Source organism: Chiloscyllium plagiosum, chromosome 38 (genome assembly GCF_004010195.1).
Source record: "Chiloscyllium plagiosum isolate BGI_BamShark_2017 chromosome 38, ASM401019v2, whole genome shotgun sequence".
Lineage (NCBI taxonomy): Eukaryota > Metazoa > Chordata > Chondrichthyes > Orectolobiformes > Hemiscylliidae > Chiloscyllium > Chiloscyllium plagiosum.
In genome coordinates this window covers 7,321,104-7,341,234 of record NC_057747.1, presented here as the reverse complement: position 1 = coordinate 7,341,234, position 20,131 = coordinate 7,321,104, and the positions used below count along the sequence as shown (strand labels likewise).

Sequence of the window (20,131 nt, the reverse complement as noted above, 5' to 3'; positions counted from 1 at the left end):
GAGCTGTCCTATCCCCAGCACTGGCCATGTCACTTGTCCTGCCCTTTGTTATACACAGATTTAACTGTAGATATCTGAGACAAGTGTCACATTTACTCCTAATGATTGCTTATATCTGGGTTTCAAAGCCAATTCTCAGCTTTGTTTGGAAGGTCAGGATTTAGTGTGGGAGACAGGAGGGTCAGAGGGGATTTGAGGGAAGTTCCTTTCAGCCAGATGGGCAGTGGAGAATCTGGATCTCATTGCCTGAAAGGGTACAGAGTTGGAGACCCTCAAAACACTTAAAAATGACCTGGAAATGTGCTTGACATGATACAGAGCAAGTAGGATGAAGCTGGCTGAGCAGTGCAAACACGATAGCCTGAAAAGTCTCCTTCCATGCTGTAAATCTCGATGATTCAACCATTCCCTAGACACAGTGACCCTGATTTTAACTCCGTTAGTCGGGGGATTTTAATCCCAGCCCATGTTTCGGTTCCCTATTTACTCTTCTTCAAATTGAGCCTGGCAGTCAAGATCTGAGCTGTGTGAAAACAATTGGGAAAAAAATGATCTTATCTGGTTACTGTAAACACTTGCTCGACATCCTGCTGATGGGCTGATATGGAAGAGGAACATGTGCGCATAAACAACCAAACTCCAGCCAACGCAGTGTATGGCTCATGGAACATCACCGCCAAAAACAAAACGATAACACGACATTGCTTTCACACCATGAAAAAGTGCCCAGCGAGCAATTCGGGCACTCACTCAGCTCCGGCTGTGCCGAAGGGCGAGACTTACCCATGAAGGACCCGACACTACAGATCAGACTGAAGAGGCAGCTCTCAGGAGGGGAGGTACCACACTTACTGTAGAGTGGAGGAGAGAGAGAGAGAGAGAACACGGTACTGAGCATCACAGACTTTTTTTTGTGCAAACAAAACCAGCAGCTACATGAACTTTCACCTAATTCTCATTCTGCTTGGGGTCCTTTGAAAAGCATTTTAGGAATTTCAATCTCTGGAGGAGCTGAAGTCCTTGGGTCAATATGTTTCCAGCCCAAGACAAAGAGAAAACAAGAAAGTAAGATCAAGGAGAGCAAAAGAAGAAAACAACTGAGTGGGAACGAGAGAGAGTGACAGTGAGAGGTAGCTACAGAGGTAGGAGATCAAAGGCATCTGTTTTTAAAGTTCCCTCAAGCTTACTTATAGAAGGTATGATTTACCTGGTTAGCACATAAAACAATATTTGTCATCACATCTTGGTACATGTGCCAATAATATATCAAATCAAACAGATCACAAAACAACCAGAAGATCAGTCAATGCTGGAACAGAGGCATCGCAAATTGTTTTCATTTCACTGTTAATGTGTATAACATAGATAGGCAAAAATCCAATTAAAATGGGTTGGGTAATCTGACAGAGGATTTACAATATCACCAGCTTTCTCCTCACTAAATCATTTCAAACATTTGATCGCTGAAGTTAACTGGAAGACTTTCAACACATTTTCACTCCTGTAACAAAGTAGTGATCGTGTCTATCACACAATTACCACAGATCTTCTTGTTTCATCTGACAACAAACCGAAATAACTGAAGATGGTGGAAATCAGAAACAAAAGTAGAAATCGCTGGAAACAACAGGTCTGGCAGCATCTGTGGAGGGAAATCAGAGTAAATATTTTGGGTCCAGTGACCCTTCTTCAGAAGAGAGGATCACTGGACATGAAGCGTTAACTCTGCTCTCTCCTCACTGTTGCTGCCAGAACGGCTGAGCTTTTCCAGGAACTTCTGTTTTCATTTCCTGTTTCATTTGCTGGAATACTGGCTCCTTGGAGAATAGTGGCTGGGAATAGTGGCTGGGCAACTGGGGGTTAAGGGCACGGAGACCTTTGTTTTAACATGAGTTGAGAAATGCCTGCAGCTGCAGAGCTAGTTCTATTTCACTAAGCTTACTTTAGCCCGAGAATAGAGGGAAAATCCACCCTCTGATATTGTGGGGGAGGTCGGGTGCTCTACATGACATGACAGAGCTTCCTGGAATCAAAGCAACTATTTATTCACATTTTATTAACTCGCTTCAGAGGCTCTCTATCATCACTGACCTGGCCAAATATTTACATGTTTAATATTAACCCTTTATTCTATGCAGCCAGAGTTAAATGGCTCATGTTGCGCAACTCACAAGTCTGAAGAAAATTAGTCCCACTTTTCACAACGTCATATTGTACAGAGGGAGGCCATTCAGTCCAACCTTCATGTGCCCAAGTTTTTGAAAAAGATAATCAATTCATGCCACTTCCCTGTTCTTTCTTCATAACTCTGCCTCTGTTTGCTCTCCATCTATTTATAGAGGAACTTACAAAGTAGGAGCAGAATTGGCCATTGGTGCCTCTCTGCCATTTAATAAAATTCTGGCTGGCCCGATTGGAGCCCCTACTTTCTGCCCTCAAACCCCTTCTGCTTCCCCGTCAATTAAAATTTGATCTAACTCAACCTTAAAACTTTTCAATGAGCAAGCTTCCACTGCTCTTTGACGAGAAGACCATAAGAAACAGGAACAGGAGTAGGCCATTCGGCCCCTTCAGCCTGCTCTGCCATCCAAAAGGAAGACATTCCTTACGTTCAATTTACAGCATTTTCCCAAAAGCCTTGATTCCCTTACTGATCAAGAATCTATCCATTTCAGTCTCTGGGAAAGAGAGTTCCACTGACTAATGACCCTCTGAAAGAAAACGATTCTTCCTTTTCAAACTAGTCCATCCCACAAAACGTAACATCCTCTCAGTATCCAGCCTGTCACATCCTCTCATGAGGAAAGGCTGAGGGACGTGAAGCTGTTTTCGTTAGAGAAGGTGGTTAAGAGGTGACTTAACAGAGGCATACAAGGTGATCAGAGGATTAGATGGTGATGGCTAGCATGAGGGGACATAGCTTGAAACTGAGGGTTGATAGATCTAGGACAGATGTCAAAGGTAGGTTCTTTACTCAGAGTAGTAAGGGCGTGCAATGCCCTGCCTGCAACAGTAGTGGACTCGTGAACATTGAGGGCATTAAAATGGTCATTGAATAAACATATGGATGATAATGGAATAGTGTAGATTAGGTGGGCTTCAGATTGGTTTCACAGGTCGGCACAACATAGAGGGCTGAAGGGCCTGTATTGGACTGTAATGTTCTATGTTGTATTTATTTCGATAAGATCATCTTTTATTCCTCCTGATGTGGAGTTACCGGTGTTGGACTGGGGTGGACAAAGTTAAAAATCACAGAACATTAGGTTATAGTCTAACAGGTTTATTTGGAAGTACTAGCTTTCGGAGCGCTGCTCCTTCATCAGATGGTTGCCTGATGAAGGAGCAGCACTCCAAAAGCTGGTGCTTCCAACTAAACCTGTTGGACTATAACGTGGTGTTGTGTGATCTTTAATCTATTCCTCCAAAATCCAATCGATCCAAAGTTTTCGCATAACCCTCCATTCCCAGAATCAGTTAAGTGAATCTTCTCTGCACTGCTTTAAATGGAACCATATCCTTTCATAAATAAAGGGAGCAAAAAGTACAAAGTACAGGCAAAACGGTGGCTATGTGGTTAGCATTGCTGCTTCACAGCGCACAGGGATCCAGGCTTGATTCCAGCCTCAGGCGACTGTCTGTGTGGGGTTTGCACATTCTCCCCACATCTGTGTGGGTTTCCTTGGGGTACTCGGGTTTCCACCTGCAGTCCAGCAAGACATGCGGGTTAGGTGCATTGGCCATGGGAATTGCAGGGTAATACAATTAGGGGTCTGGGTCTGGGTGGGTAGATCTTCACAGGGTCATTATGGACTCAAAGGGCTGAGTTAACCTGCTTCCACACTGTAGGGATTCTATGGTACTCTAAATATGGCCTCATCAAGGCCCTTTATGCGCTGACTTTTTGAAAGTTACTATTGAATCTCGTTCTACTGACCTTTCAGTCAGTGCACTGTGTGTGAATGAAATGGAAAACCGACCCAGCCTTTCTCACCATCAGCAAGACTAGAAAACTTATGCTAACTTGGTAACACCTCAGTTTTTGCTCTGGTCACTTTAAAGAAAATAATGCTTTGAGAAATATTTTGCCAGGTTGATTCTATCAGAAATATGCAAGACTGACCAGACATGTGCCGAATATTACCCAGAATTGTACCTGACATGACACCAACAAAATCGTGACTGAACACAAGCTAAAATTTGTGAAGACACATATCTTGAGTATTACTGAGAAAAGACACATTTTGTCGAAGTTTTTCATCTTGCAATCATTAGGACAGTTTTCAAGAGTACTAACATAAAGGGAAGATAACGCTTATACTGTATGAGAGGAGATTGCTTCCAGTGGTAGAGGTGCTTCTATGGAGAATATACTAGTTTGTGATGATTGACAGTTAACTGTCAAGCTTTATTAATTTTTTTAATCATGTAGGTTACTTGAGGCACATTTTCGGACCAAAACTGACAGTCTTATGCCCGTTCATGAGTTTGTGTGGTACGCAAGAACTGATGTGATCAGGGGAGCCATTATCCCACACGATGCCTTTCGTATGCATTATTTCAGCTTCAAGCTTCCTCAGTGAACAAACAGCTCAGACTGTATTGATGAGTCTGTTAGGAGAAAGTGAGGACTGCAGATGGTGGAAATCAGAGTCAAAAAATGGGGCGCTGGAAAAGTACAGCAGGTCAGGCAGCATCCAATGGAGCAGCAGAGTCGACAATTCGGGCATAAGCCCTTCATCAGGAATGTGGAGGGGGGGCCCAAAAGGGCTGAGGTAGCTAGGAATGCGACAGGTAGATGGAAGGTGGGGATGATGGTGATAAGTTGGAGCAGAGGCTGGAGCAAAATAGATGGGAAGAAGGATGGACAGATAGGGTGGTACCAAGTTGGAGGGTTGGATCTGGGATAAAGTGGGGGGAGGGGAGATAGGGAAACCGGTGAAATTGACATTCATTCTGTGTGTTTGGAGGGTCAAAAGGCAGAAGATGAGGTGTCCTTCCTCCAGGCATTGGGTGGCTACGATTTGGCGGTGGAGACAGCCCAGGACTTGGGTGTCCTTGGCTGAGTAGGAGAGGGAGTTGAAGTGGTTGGTCACAAGATGGTGTGGTTGGTTGGTGCATGTGTCCTGGAGATGTTCTCTGAAACATTCCCTAAGTTGACGTCCTGTCTCCTCAATGTAGAGGAGACCACATTGAGAGGAACAGATACAGTAGATGAGGTGTTTAGATGTACAGGTAAATCTCTGCCGGATGTGGAAGGATCCTTTACGGCCTTGGATGGAGGTAAGGGGTGAGGTGTGGGCGCAGGTTTTACACCTCTTGCAGCAGCAAGGAATGCAGATAGGGGTGGAGAGGGAAATATATCTCTTGTGATGGGATCTGTTTGTAGGTGGCGAAAATAGCAAAGGATGATGGGATGTATCCGAAGGTTGGTGGTGTAGAAGGTGTGGGACGGGGGGGGGGGGTTGGGTTGGAGGGTGGGATCCAAGAGCGGAGGTGTGGGAATTGGAGGAGATGCACTGGAGGTCATTGTTGACCATGTGAGAAGGTGTATTGTGGTTCTTGAAGTAGGAGGCCATCTGGGATGTTTGGAATGGAATTTCTCCTCCTGGGAGCAGATGCAGTGGAGGCTGAGGAATTGTGAGTAAAGGATTGTGTTTTTACAGGGTTGTGAGCAGGGATGGTTGTAGTCCAGGTAGCTGTGGGAGTTGGTGGATTTGAAGTAGATAGAGATGGAGGTGTCCAGGAAAGGGGAGGGAGGTGTCCGAGATGGTCCAGGTGAACTTGAGGTCAAGGTGGAAGGTGTTCATGAAGATGATAAACTGTTCAACCTCCCCGTGGGAGCACGAGGTGCGTCCAATACAGTTATCACTGTAGCAGAGGAAAAGGTGAGGAATGGTGCCCTTGTAACTGCAGAAAATGGACTGTTCCACATATCTGATGAAGAGGCAGGCATAGCTGGGGCCCACGGGAATGCCCATGGCTACCCTTTTAGTCTGAAGGAAATGGGAGGATTCGATGGAGAAGTTGTTGAGGGTGAGGACCAGAGTTGCCAATCGATGTATGAGATTGTTGCTAAGGCCAATCTGACAGTGTATGAGACTCTAGGAATTCTAACATGTATACTGAACAGCGAAGGCTGGTTTGCAGGAGATGGTCATAGAGAACCACTGGTTGACTTCTCAGCTAGAATATTGAGGAAAGGAAGCTCATTTGCTTATTTCATTTTGAAGGTGAATTTGAGTGTAGGATGGAGGCCATTAAGGTGCATTTGAACATTCTTACTTGCAGTTGCAGATTCAAATTTATCATCTATATACCGGGCAAAAGCAAGGGATAGGAGGTTACCTGTTATTAGACATTTCTCATCAGTTGGTGCATCCTTCATGGCAACACCACTACCTAGCAGAGTCAACCAATCTGTACTCTCCTCTATACAGTATAAAACTGTTTCGATATTTCTTGGGGATTGTCCTGATGACTGCATGGCAAACAATTTTGACAAGGTGTGTCTTTTTTGCATCAATGTGCAAATTCTGTCCTCGATGTTGCGCCAACCTGTGAACTAATCTAAGCCCATCCCCCCTACACTATCCCATCATCATCCATGTGCTTATCTAAGTTTTGTTTAAATCTCCCTAATGACTGCATGGCAAACAATTTTGACAAGATGTGTCTTTTTTGCATCAATGTGCAAATTCTGTCCTACCAAGCAACTATTTGAAGACACATCAGATGGAAAACTTGACAGCAGCAGTCAGCATCACAACACACAAATGACTCCTGGTCGTATTAGACGTCCTCAAGTAGATTAGATTAGATTAGATTACTTACAGTGTGGAAACAAGCCCTTCGGCCCAACAAGTCCACACCGCCCCGCCGAAGCGCAACAGCATCACAACACACAAATGACTCCTGGTCGTATTAGACATCCTCAAGTACTTCTGTGACAACAATTAACCAAATATATACCAATTATGGCTTGGGTGTATGCACATCTCAATGGCATAGAACAATACAGCGCAGAAAAGGCCCTTCAGCCCTCGATGTTGTGCCAACCTGTGAACTAATCTAAGCCCATCCCCCTACACTATCCCATCATCATCCATGTGCTTATCCAAGTTTTGTTTAAATCTCTCTAATGTGGCTAAGTTAACTACATTGGGGTAGGGTATTCCACGCTCTTACCACTCTCTGAGTAAAGAACCTGCCTCTGACAACTGTCTTAAATCTATCACCCCTCAATTTGTAGTTATGCCCCTTCGTACAAGCTGACGACATCATCCTAGGAAAAAGACTTTCACTGTCTACTCTATCTAATCCTCTGATCATCTTGCATGTCTCTATCATGTCCCCTCTTAGCCGCCTTCTTTCCAATGAGAACAGACCCAAGTCTCTCAGTCTTTCCTCATAAGACCTTCCCTCCAGAGCAGGCAGCATGTTGGTAAATCTCCTCTGCACCCTTTCCAATGCTTCCACATCCCTCCCGAAATATGGGGACCAGAACTGTACACAATATTCCAAGTGTGGCCACACTAGCATTTTGTATAGTTTCAGCATGATATTGCAGCTCCGGAATTCAATCCCTCTACCAATGAAACCTAACATACCATATGCCTTCTTAGCAGCACGATCAACCTGGGTGGCAACTTTCAGGGATCTATGTACATGGACTCCAAGATCCCTCTGCACATCCACACTACCAAGAATCTTTCTATTGACCCAGTACTCTTCCTTCCTGTTATTCTTCCCAAAGTGCATCACCTCACATTTAGCTGCATTGAACTCCATTTGCCACCTCTCAGCCCAATTCTGCAGTTTCTCCAAGTCCTCCTGCAACCTGTAACATTCTTCCAAACTGTCCACTACTCCACCAACTTTACTGTCGTCTGCAAATTTACTAATCCATCCACCTATACCTGCGTCTAAGTCATTTATAAAAATGACAAACAGCAGCGGACCCAAGACAGATCTTGTGGCACACCACTAGTAACCGGACTCCAGGCTGAATATTTTCCATCAACCACCACTCGCTGGCTTCTTACAGAAAGCAAGTTTCTAATCCAAACTGCTAAGTCACCCTCAATCCCATGCCTCTGCATTTTCTCCAACAGCCTATCATGTGGAACCTTATCAAAGGCTTTACTGAAATCCATGTCAACTGCCCTACCCTCATCTACATGCTTGGTCACTTTCTCAAAAAACTCAATGACGTTTGTGAGACATGACCTGTCCTTGACAAAACCATGTTGATTATCTGAAATCGAACTGTTGCTTGCTAGATGATTATAAATCTTATCTCTTATAATCCTTTCCAAAACCTTTCCTACAACAGACGTAAGGCTCACTGGTCTATAATTACCTGGGTCATCTCTACTGCCCTTCTTGAACAAGGGCACAACATTTTCAATCCTCCAGTCCTCTGGTAGTAAACCTGTAGACAATGATAACTCAAATATCAAAGTCAAAGGCTCTGCTATCTCCTCCCTAGCTTCCCATAGAATCCTCGGATAAATCCCATCCGGCCCAGGGGACTTATCTACTTTCACTCCTTCTAGAATTGATAACACCTGTTCATAACTAACCTCGATCCTTTCTAGTCTAATATCTCATACCTCATTCTTCTCCTCTACAATATTCTCATTTTCCTGAGTGAAAACCGATGAGAAATGTTCGTTTAGCACCTCTCCGATCTTCACAGAATCCACACTCAATTTCCCACTTCTGTCTTTGACTGGCGCTATTCCTATCCTAGTCATCCTTTTATTCCTCACATACCTATAGAAAGCTTTAGGGTTCTCCTTTATTCTATTTGCTAAAGACTGCTTGTGTCCTCTCTTTGCTCTTCTTAACTCGCTCTTTAAATACTTCCTAGCTGGTCTGATTCCTGAAGAAGGGCCTGTGCCCGAAACGTCGAATCTCCTGTTCCCTGGATGCTGCCTGACCTGCTGTGCTGTTCCAGCAATAAAGTTTCAACTGTAACTCTCCATCGCCTCATCTGAACCATCTTGCCTCATCAACACATAAGCCTCCTTCTTCGGCTTAACAAGAGATGCAACTTCTGTAGTAAACCACGGTTCCCTTACCTTATCACTTCCTCCCTGCCTGACGGGGACATACCTATCAAGGTCACCAATATCTGTTCCTTACACCATCTACATTTTCATCGTCTGCATCCCCTGCGTTTTGCTACCCCATTCTATGCATCCTTAATATTGCCTAATTGCATTATAATTGCCCTTGCCCCATCGATAAATACTATATATTTCCATACAAACATCCATCCATCTCTATAATATTGTCTCGACATGTCACCCTTATAGAAAACAAGGATTTGATACTATCTATACACACACACATATATAAGCAAAAATATTTCAGCCATCTAGGTGCTAAACAAGTAACTTTTATCAGCTAGCTATACTCTCAACATCACAGGGATACAGACAGGTTAAGCAAGTGAGTGAAAACAACTTGGCAGATACAATGTGGGAAAATGTAAATATAGAAAGACTGCAGAAAGCTACAAACAAAGAAATGTGGAAATCCTCATCTACGAACCAAGAAAAAATCTGTCAAAACAAATAAGATAAGTTAATTTTCCATTCTGTGTATTCAACTTCCCCTCCCTTTCTGCCAAGGATATGCAAGTCCTAGGCCTCCTCCACTGCCAAATCCAAGCCACCCGATGCCTGGAGGAAGAACACCTCAGGGCCCTTCAACCACTCGGCATCAACATGATTGACTCCAACAGTTCCCTCATCTCCCCTCCCCCCACCTCATGCCAGATCCAACCCAACACTGCCCTCTTGAACTATCCAACCTGTCCATCTTCTTTCCCACCCACCCCCGCTCATTCTCCCCTCCTACCTATCACCATCACCTCCACCTGCATCTCCCTATTGCCTTCCCAGCACCTCACCCCTACCCTCCTAATTATCTCTCAGCCACCTCCCACCCCCGTACTCCTGATGAAGGGTTTATGCCCGAAACATTGATTCTCCTGCTCCTCGGATGCTGCTCGATCTGCTGTGCTTTTCCAGCACCACACTTTACGACTTTTGGTATTTAATGCACAGATGCTGTTTCTCAGAGATGGTATTTAATTTCCTTACAACTTAACATTCAGGGTTCAATGGTCATCCATTGCTCAGATGTGGAACGGAAAGTAAATACCAATTCAATAGTGACCAGACATCAACCAAATACATCAAAGATATCAACTGGAATTCCATGTGATTTCAGCAAGACATTAGGAACCCAAATATCAGGTACTGCCTAAACTTGATAGAGATGTACTGGTCTAGTACTGTACATTGATGAAACAGTTATCAGTGAGCTGATGGGAAAAAGCATTGTCATTGACGAACTAATTATTACTGTTCTACTGACCAACTGAGCATTGACTAAATAATTATCAGCAATCTCCTGAACAAGGACTGGGCAATAACTGCATAATTACAAGTAAATTACTGAACAAGGACTGAGCATTAACTAAACAGTTACCAGTGATCCACTGAACAAGTACAGAACATAAATGGTTTCCTCCCCACCACACTTTCAGACAGTGAGTTCCAGACACCCACTACCCTCTGGGTGAAAATATTTTTCCTTAAATCCCCTTTAAAACATCTGCTCTTTACTTTAAATCTGTGCCCCCGTTTATTGATCCTCCTATTAAGGGGAAACGTTTCTTCTTGTCCCTGCCCCACATCACTTAGTACACAGTATCTTGGGACATTTTCCTGCCTTTAAAAGGTGCTATATGACTGCACACTGTCCTCCATGAACACAGTGTTAAGGTGCTTGTCTGCCTTAGCAGCAGTATTGCCATGTGGACACTCCAACCAGCACACTGTTCTCTTAACTGGGCCCAGTATTCTTTGAGTGCAGGTTTTTGTCTGATTGGTCCATAGCTGGGTTTCTAAAAATGGATGCTAAACGTTTTTCTAAAACGGTTAAAGGCAGTACTAATTTACATCCTGTGTGGTTATCAGCAGGATACGTTTGGACCCTCCCATCCACCAGTTCTCTCAAAACAATCTCCCTCTATGAGACCATTATTTTACATACTCTGCTGTATATACTCAGTAAATCTCAAGTCTGCAATGAATGCATAAAGAAATCTACAGATGTTTTCAATCTGGAGCAGGATGTTCTGGTGGTCAGTCAACTTCTGTTGATAGAGGATAGTGCTGAATAGTTTACAGGCAGGACTGCGCCATGTCTGAAACAATAATTTGGCCACGTTCTTGACTGACCAGGTCAGCATCTGCTCTAATTTCCTGCTTCAGGTTCTCAATAGTGGTACATCATGCCCAGTACTAGACCAGTCTTGTGTATTTCCTGTAAAATGTGTACATGATGTACTATAATAGGGCATGCTGTTCAGTAGTCTGGGATCATGTATACAAATTACAGGATACCTCCATCTTCTACAGTACCATGTACAGTGTTCTGTTTAACAGATTACAAGTTACTATAACTCTGTAATAAAAGGTATTGTTTATGCAATATCCTCCCATGGAAAGATGGTATCTCCTATATTTAAAGAAATAGATTAATAAAATGTAACATAGATAAAGGGGGAATGTTATGTCTATGGTGTACTATGTTCCATTTACTAGATAGAACCTCCAGGGAGAGGGAATACTGGATGAACGATGATAAATGTTTCCTCTCATCACTGTCAACGCCTACCCAAAATTGAGTCTGTGGTCTTGACAAAGTAGTGGGTGTGAGTGCATTGAAAACTAAAGCTGGTATAAGGTGACAGTTTGCTCACACAGGCTGTGGCACAGCTGGGATGTTTACCCAAGGCTAAAATTGAATCAGTATTTTAAACAGATGGTTGTCCATCCCATGATGTACACACACTGCTGCAATTGATTTCTGGAGCAACACTGAGAAAGTCTGATTCTATCTAACCCACAATGGACCTCAGGACTGTGCCCTGTCATGTTGGGAGCCATGTGTGTCCATTAATCTGTGTAAATCTTGAATCACTTACACTAACACATCCATGTGTGCTGCTTCAAGAGTTAGTCTCCATTCAGACAAGGATGTTATTTAAAACAAAAATCCCTATTCACATCCACTGGCCCACAAAATTTAAACAGGGCATTCCAAATAAATACATCTGTGAATGGAGTTGGTCAATGTGCAGAGAGCTAGCTTCACCCCCTCGCCTATAACTGACCCCGATGTGCTTCAGCAACCTCAGTGTCCCCTACCTCACCAGAGTGCCAGTCGGATTAGCCTCAGGTTTCTAAAAGCCTACTGTCTTGGATGTCAAATTAAATCAGTGTGGACTTGGAGCACGGCTAGAGACTGCTCAAAGTCTCTCTAAGAGTGCAGCCTGAACTACTGGCTATCTTGGTTTGTGCTCAGTCTCTGGCACTGAAAGAGTGCACTTCTAAACAATCTGCACTTCTTATAACACTTTTACCACACAGTTAATGTGCTGCATTTATAACAAGGCTGAGATCAATAAAGTTTAATCAGTAAAGGTTATGGGAAAAAGTCAGGAAAGTGGAGTTGAGGATTATCACATCAGCCATGATGTCATAGAATGGTGGAGCAGACACAATGGACAGAATGGCCTACTTCTGTTCCTCCATCTTATGGTCTTTACGTGAACTACTGGACAAGTATTGGCTAATAATGGAATAACTACCAATGATCTACTGGACACATACTGGATAACGAAGAAATAATTATCAGTGATCTACTGGACAAGCCTGGCTACTGATGGAATAACTACCAATGATCTACTGGACAAGTACTGGATAACAACGGAATAATTATCAGTGATCTACTGGACAAGTACTGGCTAACAATTGAATAACTACCTGTGATCTACTGGACAAACACTGGATAATGATGGAATAATTCGGGCAAACTTTGGTCCAACTCATCGATGCAAACCAGGTTTACTAAACTGAATTAGTTTCATTTGTCTGCGTTTGGCTGTATCTCTCCAAATCTTTCCTATTCACATACCTGTCCAAATATATTTTAAATATTACCAGCCTCCACCACTTCCTCCTGCAGCTCGTTCCATACTCGCACCATCCTCTGGGTGAAAAAGTTGCCCGTCAGGTCCCTTTTAAATTCTTCCCCCCCTCACCTTAAACCTATGCCCTCCAGTTTTGGATTCCCCTAACCTGGGAAAAAGACCTTCACCGTTTACCTTATCCATGCCCCTCGTGATTTTAAAAGACTCTGTAAGGTCACCCCTCAGCCTCCTCCATTCCAGGAGGAAGAAGTCCCAGTCTATCCAGCCTCTTCCTATAACCCTCCAGACTCAACAAAATTCTTATAAATCTTTGCTGCCCCCTTAGGATCGTTGGGAGTTGCCATCTAGAGATAATCAGACTACATTACAATCCAAAACAGGCCAGTTACCTTCTGAACCAGAACATGTCAGAAGGAGAAACATTCGGTGGAAAAACAGCAGTGGAAAGGGTCTAATTGGATAGCTCCATTAAAGAGTCAGTACACATGTAATGGGCAGAATGATCTCCATCTGTACTGGACAATTCAGCAAACTGATGCATTGGTGAGTAGCAGCTTCTTACCTGACCAATGGGATATCATCTAAGGTGCAACATAGTTTGGGTCCTCCCTGCACAGAGACCGAGCCACATGACTCATTGTAAATCCTGCAAAAACAAATGCAAGCTGTTTGTGAACCATTTCGCTTCATCATTTGCACTGATACTAGAGTCAGCAACATAAATTCACTTTCTCTGTCTGAGCTTTTCTCAAGAGTGCAGAACACAACATTATAAAACAAGTTCTACTCCTACAGTTGCTGCTAAAATCCCAAGTTAAATATTGACCAGAAAAATGTCTTGCAACTTACAATATTAGTGTCATTTATATAACAACTTCACATCGGTTTTAATGCTTTGAATAAAACACAACAAAGCAATACTAACCTATCTAAAATAATATAAATAAAAACACACAATGCAATAGGGAAACCTTATATTACTTTCTGATTTTGAGTTAATAGGAGGTTTAGTGTAGCCGCTGCTAATGTAGACAAATGTCCACATTAATTAAATGTTAATTAACCCCATTTTCCACTTCAACCATCTCTCTGTAGGGAACAGTTGATCTCTGGTCTTAAAGGGCCAGGTCGAATATAGCCACTTAAATGTTACACTCATTATCCAAAACTTAGATAACATGCGAGATATAGTAGACTTTTCTACTGTGATACAGATGTTAGGGGGGGGATTGGCAGTGGAAGGAGAACAGAATTTTTCCCCACAGCCACCTCGGTCTTGTTAGCAGTTCTGAGGAAATCCTGGGCTACGTTAGCTTCTTCTGTCAAACCAAGAGGATTTTTATGAATATATAAAGAGCAAGAAAATAACAATGGAAAGAGTAAGGCCCAGTAGGGACCATAGTTAATCTGGATAATTTTTGAGAGTGACAGATTAATCAGGGATGGTCAGCATGGATTTATTACAGTAAGGTCAAGTTTTACAAATTTGTTCGATCTTTTTCAGGAGGTAACTAGGCAGGTTATTGACAGTCATGCATTTGATGTGGTCTGCATGGATTTCAGCAAGGTCCCTCATTGTCGACTGGTCAAGAAATTAACAGCCCATGGGATCCAAAACTGGCTCAGAGGCAGGAAGTAGAGGGTGAGAATAATGGGATCTTTCCATTCCTGGAAGTCTGTTTGCAGTGGGATTCCACAGGGTTCGGTGCTGGGTCCCTTGCTGCTTGTGGTGTACTTTAATGATTTCCAGTTAAATGTAGGGAGCATGACCAAGACATTAACGGATGACATGAAAATTGGTAGAGTTATAAATAGTGAGGAGGATGGTTGCAAACTGGACAACAAGGAATTCAACCCAGAAAAGTATGAGTTAATTCACCAGGGAAGCGTCAACAAGACAAGGCAGTACACTATGAGTGGTGTAAAGTACTAAAGATCAGAGGGACCTTGATGCGCATATCCACAGATCCCAGAAGGCAGCAGAGCAGGTAGATAAGGTGGCTAAGATGACATTTGGGATACTCACCTTCATTAGCCAAGGCACAGAATATAAGAACAGGGAGGTTATGCTGGAACAGTATAAACTGTTGATGGGGCCACAACTGGAGTACTGTATGCAGTTCCGGTCACCACATTTTAGAAAATATGTGACTGCGCTAGACAGAGTGCAGAGGAGATTCATTAGGATGCCGCTTGGGCTGGAGGAAAGACTGAGAGTTGTTTTTCTTGGAATCAGGAAGATTGAAAGGAACCTGCCAGAGTTCTATAAGGTTATGAGGGGCAAGTTTGGGTAGATAAGAAGGCACTTTTACCTTCATTATACGGGTCATTAACCGGGGGCATAGATTTCAGGAACAGGTAGAGGGAACAACTAAGAGGGAAGCTGGTGAGAAATGTTTTCACTCAGATGATGAACTCACTGCCTGGAAGGGTATTCGAGTCAGAAACTCATAAGATTTAAGCAGCATTTAGATATTGCTTTGCTTTGCCATAGCCCCAGAGCAAAGGACCAAGAGCAGGGTAACGACATTAGTCTGGTCAAATCTCTATTGATCAACATGGGCACAATGGGCTTCTTCCATGCTGGAATGGTCTATGTGTCTAACCGCCAAGTGCCCAAAGGACACTGCTGTGTGCAACCCTGGAGAAAAATCACAGGAATGTTAAATTCAGTTAAAAATTAAACTCATTTCATTTGAACATTTCCCTTATTAGGAATGAACATAATGAAAATGGGGAAAATGGTTGTTTCACTTACTGTTGCTGGGTCTTCCAAACTATCCACATTGTGAGGACAAGTTGTTCTATTGTAGTTTGTAACCCCTTGAATTTGGAGTAACCCCTTGAATTTGGAAAACTGAGTGATGATCTTACAAAGTGTTCAAATTTGAAAAGGATTGTGACAGAGTGGTTACAGAGACATTATTCCCGCTGTGGAGGTAATCAAGACATTATCTTATAACTCAAAAAAGACTTTATAGGAGGGACATCATCAACACGATCTCATACAAAGGGTGATGAAGATTTGCAATTCCCTGCCCAAAAGGTTTGGGGTCAACTGAAGTTTTCAAGACAAAGACAGGTATATTTTTGATGGTTAAAGGTATCACTGATTGGGACATTAGGTTGCCAACTGTGATTAAACCTGGAGATTTTATCACATGACTTGCCCTACCCTCTGGCCATTTGTTAAATAATACTTGCAATGCCCTGCTTTCCTTCACCAAATGGAAAGCAAAATGGCAATGGGTGATGCAAATGGGTAATGGTCGACTACCAGCCAAACAGCCATTTTCCCCATTTTCAAACCTAATAAAGAGAAATGTTCAAAGGAAGTGAACTTAATTTTTAAATTAATTAAACGACCCTATGATTTTCCTCCAGAGCTGCATACAGTGGCGTGCACAACATAAGCAAAAACCTTTCCAACCCGGTGATACTCTCGTCCACCCACTTCCATTGTGCAGACGATATAAGCACTTGAAAACCAAAGTTGCACACAGCAGTGTCCCTTGGGTACTTAGCGGTTAGACACATAGACCATCCCAGTACGGAAGAAGGCTGTTCGGCCCATTGTGCCCATGTTGGTCAATAGTGATTTGACCACACTATTGTCATTTTCCTGCTCTTGGCCCTTTGCTCTGAAGCTATGGCAATTCAGGAACAGCTTCTTACTTGCTGTTATCAGACTTTTGAGTGGATCTCTCGTAGATTAAAGTTGATTTTTCTCTACACTTTCTCTATAGCTCTATACACATTTTCACATGCCCACACTCAGATGCACACATACGTTTATGGGATGCATTTGTATTTGCAGAATTACATTTTATTTTGCTGAAAAACTGCATAGATCCATGTAAGATTCTATAAGTCCCACTTTAGAAACCAGTCTGACTCAACATTGGGACAGAGACACACTTTAACATCACACTTTTAATACATTGTCTGAGCTGAGATGGCACCCATTGTTAGAAAAGCTGAGGCTGTCTTCAGAATGTAACTTAAAAGGAGTTCTGGGATTTACATATTAAAGTACCGAAACTAGCATATCCCATTCTAAAAGATGAAAGACTTAATCTAAATTTGTTTAATATATCATTACAGTTCCATGACACTGTAACCCTTAAGCTGCAAATTCTGTGTTTTATTGTACTGTTCCACACCACCAAATGAAGGAGCAGCCCTCTGAAAGCTAATGCTTCCAAATAAACCTGTTGCACTATAACTTGATGTTGTGTAATTTTTAACTTTCTCTATAGCTGTAACACTATATTCTGCATTCTGTTCTATTACCTTGGTGTATTTATATAAGGTATCATTGGCCTGGATAGCATGGAAAACGATATTTTTCATTGTATCTCGGTACATGTGAAAATAATTAATCAAATCAAATTAAAGCACCGCCCTGGAGTTTAATCTTAAGCTCCTGAGACTGGAGTGACGACAATGCAAGTGTAAGGTCCTGATAAAACACAATTTAATAAAATGGTGCAGAGATTCCAAAGGGCTGAATGGCCTATTCCTGTTTCTAATTTTGCTGAAACCCGAATTATAAAGGGCTTAGGATCCAAACATGGACGGATTACTCATTGTTTCATTTTGCTTCTTTTTATTTTTGCTTCAGGTAAAGTCTAGCTTAACCCAACACAATATTCAAATTAGATAAATAGTGTGGGTGTTTTTTTTCCAAAATAGACCACGATCACTCCTTAAGTTATTGCTACAACTGAGAAAGATTGTCTGACAAGTTAAGACAAATCTTGTTGTGGGAGTTAAATGCAAGAGCATTGAAATGGGGAAGGCTGCCAAAGTGTTTGGGTTATTTTCTTCAGGGGCAGAGGTGAATTGGCATATCGTTTTTGTTCAGACCAGGGGAATTAGCCAATCATCTCAATTTTGGCCTGCAGCTTTGGCTCCATTCTGTCCAGCCTTAAGACAATTGCCAAAAATACCAGAAAGGAGATGAAGACTTTTTTTTTAATTTTAACATCGTAAGTTGTTTTGATTTAAAATGCACAGCCTGCAAAAGAATGGAAAAAGATTTAATAGAAACTTTTAGAAAGGAATATGCTGAAAAGGTTGCAGGGATATGGGAAAGTGGTTATGGGTACAGCTAATTGGATAACTCTTTCAAACAGCTGACATGGTCACAATGGGCCAAATGGACTCCTCCATCAGAAAGGGTCTCCTAAACAGGCACTTGGAGGTTGCATGTAATCAACACCTCACCCCTGCATGTTCAGGTGAGTTTTCCTCCATAATATAGGGTTGTAGGCAATGTTCTCCCCACACATCCTGTGGCATACAAACCCATTGACTCCCACTTCCAAAGTCACTGTTGTAGATGGATGGCATGGTGGCTCAGTGGTTAGCACTACTGCCTCACAGCGCCAGGGACTCGGGTTCGCTTCCTGCTTTGGGCAACTGTCTGTGTGGAGTTTGCACATTCTCCCTCTGTCTTTGTGGGTTTCTTCCAGGTGCTCCGATTTCTTCCCACAATCCAAAGATGTGCAGGTCAGGTGAATTGACCATGCTAAATTGTCAAGTCAGGGGTAAATATAGGGTAGTGGAATGGGTCTGGGTGGCTTACTCTTCAGAGAATGGGTGTGGACTTGTTGGGCTGAAGGGCCTGTTTGCATACTGTAGGGAATCTAATCTAATGGACCGCAGAGATCCATGCAGCGGCAGCATTTTTGAGAAGGGAGGTAGCTTGTAGGAACCATTCTAATTTGGATAAACTACAATATTTCCACTGTACAAGAAATTGAAGACTATGGAGCAGAGTCTCAAATGTCAAGCCAGATGTCTCAGATTTGAAATTGGGAAAAACATACAATTGTGGAATTCTACAGTAGGAGGAGGCTATTTGACCCACAATGCCTGTACTAGCTCCCGAAAAAGCTATCCAGCTAGCCCCACTCTTCATCTCCACTTCCATAGGCCTCTAAATTGATCATTTACAAACATTTTTTCCGGCTCTCTTTTGAAGCCTTCAATGGAGTCTGCCTCTACTACTCTCCCAGGCAGTGCATTCCAAATCCTAACAACTCTCTGAGTAAGGATGTTTCTCCTCATCTCACTACTAGCTTGCGAACTGATGATCTTGAAATTGTGATCCTTAGTTACTGACATACCAACGCCTGGAAATGGAATATCCTTCTTTACCCTGTCAAAGTTATTCATAATCTTGAACACCTCAATAAGGTCACCTCTTCACCTCCTCTGCTCCAAGGAGAACGAGGCCAATTTCTCTAATCTTTCCTTGTGTCTAAAATCTCTCACTTCTGGTATCATTGTCATAAATTTCCTTTGCACTCTGTCCAGGTCTTTAATGTCCTTCCTTAAATAAAATGGCCAGAACTGCACACAATACTCCAAATGCGAATTGACCAAAGATTTGTAGAAGTGTAGCACATTTCCTTGCTGTTATACTCCAAGATCAAACCCAAAGATCATATAAGCCTTCTTATCAACTGTTTCAACTTGCCTTGCCACCTTCAGAGAATCATGCATGTGAACTTTGAGGTTCCTCTGCTCCAGTACTCCCTTCAAAGTTGCACCACAGAGCCAGTATTGTCTCTCTGTGTTTTTCCTAACAAAATACATTATCCTCACATTTCTCTGCATTGAATTCACCAGCCAAGTGTCTGCCTATTTGGCCAACTTAGTGTCATAGAGATGTCCAGCATGGAAACAGACCCTTCGGTCCAACCTGTCCATGCCGACCAGATATCCCAACCCAATCTAGTCTCACCTGCCAGCACCCGGCCCATATCCCTCCAAACCCTTCCTATTCATGTACCCATCCAAATGCCTCTTAAATGTTGCAATTTACCAGCTTCCACTACATCCTCTGGCAGCTCATTCCATATATGTACCACCTGCGTGAAAAGGTTTCCCCTTAGGTCTCTTTTATATCTTTCCCCTCTCACTCTAAACTTATGCCCCCTAGTTCTGGACTCCCCAATCCCAGGCAAAAGACTTTGTCCATTTATCCTATCCATGTCCCTCATAATTTTGTAAACCTCTATAAGGTCACCCCTCAGCCTCCGACGCTCCAGGGAAAACAGCCTCAGCCTGTTCAGCCTCTCCCTATAGCTCAAATCCTCCAAA

At 42.7% G+C, this 20,131-nt stretch overlaps 1 protein-coding gene across 2 annotated transcripts in view; it reads right to left on the bottom strand.

Annotated features, from left to right (window-relative positions):
• LOC122541784 (transmembrane protein 150A-like) overlaps positions 1–20,131 on the bottom strand; it is a 117,777-nt gene that overhangs the window by 50,805 nt on the left and 46,841 nt on the right. For both annotated transcript variants that reach the window (XM_043678755.1, XM_043678756.1), the window contains 2 exons: positions 13,581–13,664; positions 784–851 (listed from right to left, as the gene is read on the bottom strand). In XM_043678755.1, the coding sequence (XP_043534690.1) occupies positions 784–851; positions 13,581–13,664 (152 nt within the window). The remainder of the gene's footprint in view (positions 1–783; positions 852–13,580; positions 13,665–20,131) is intronic.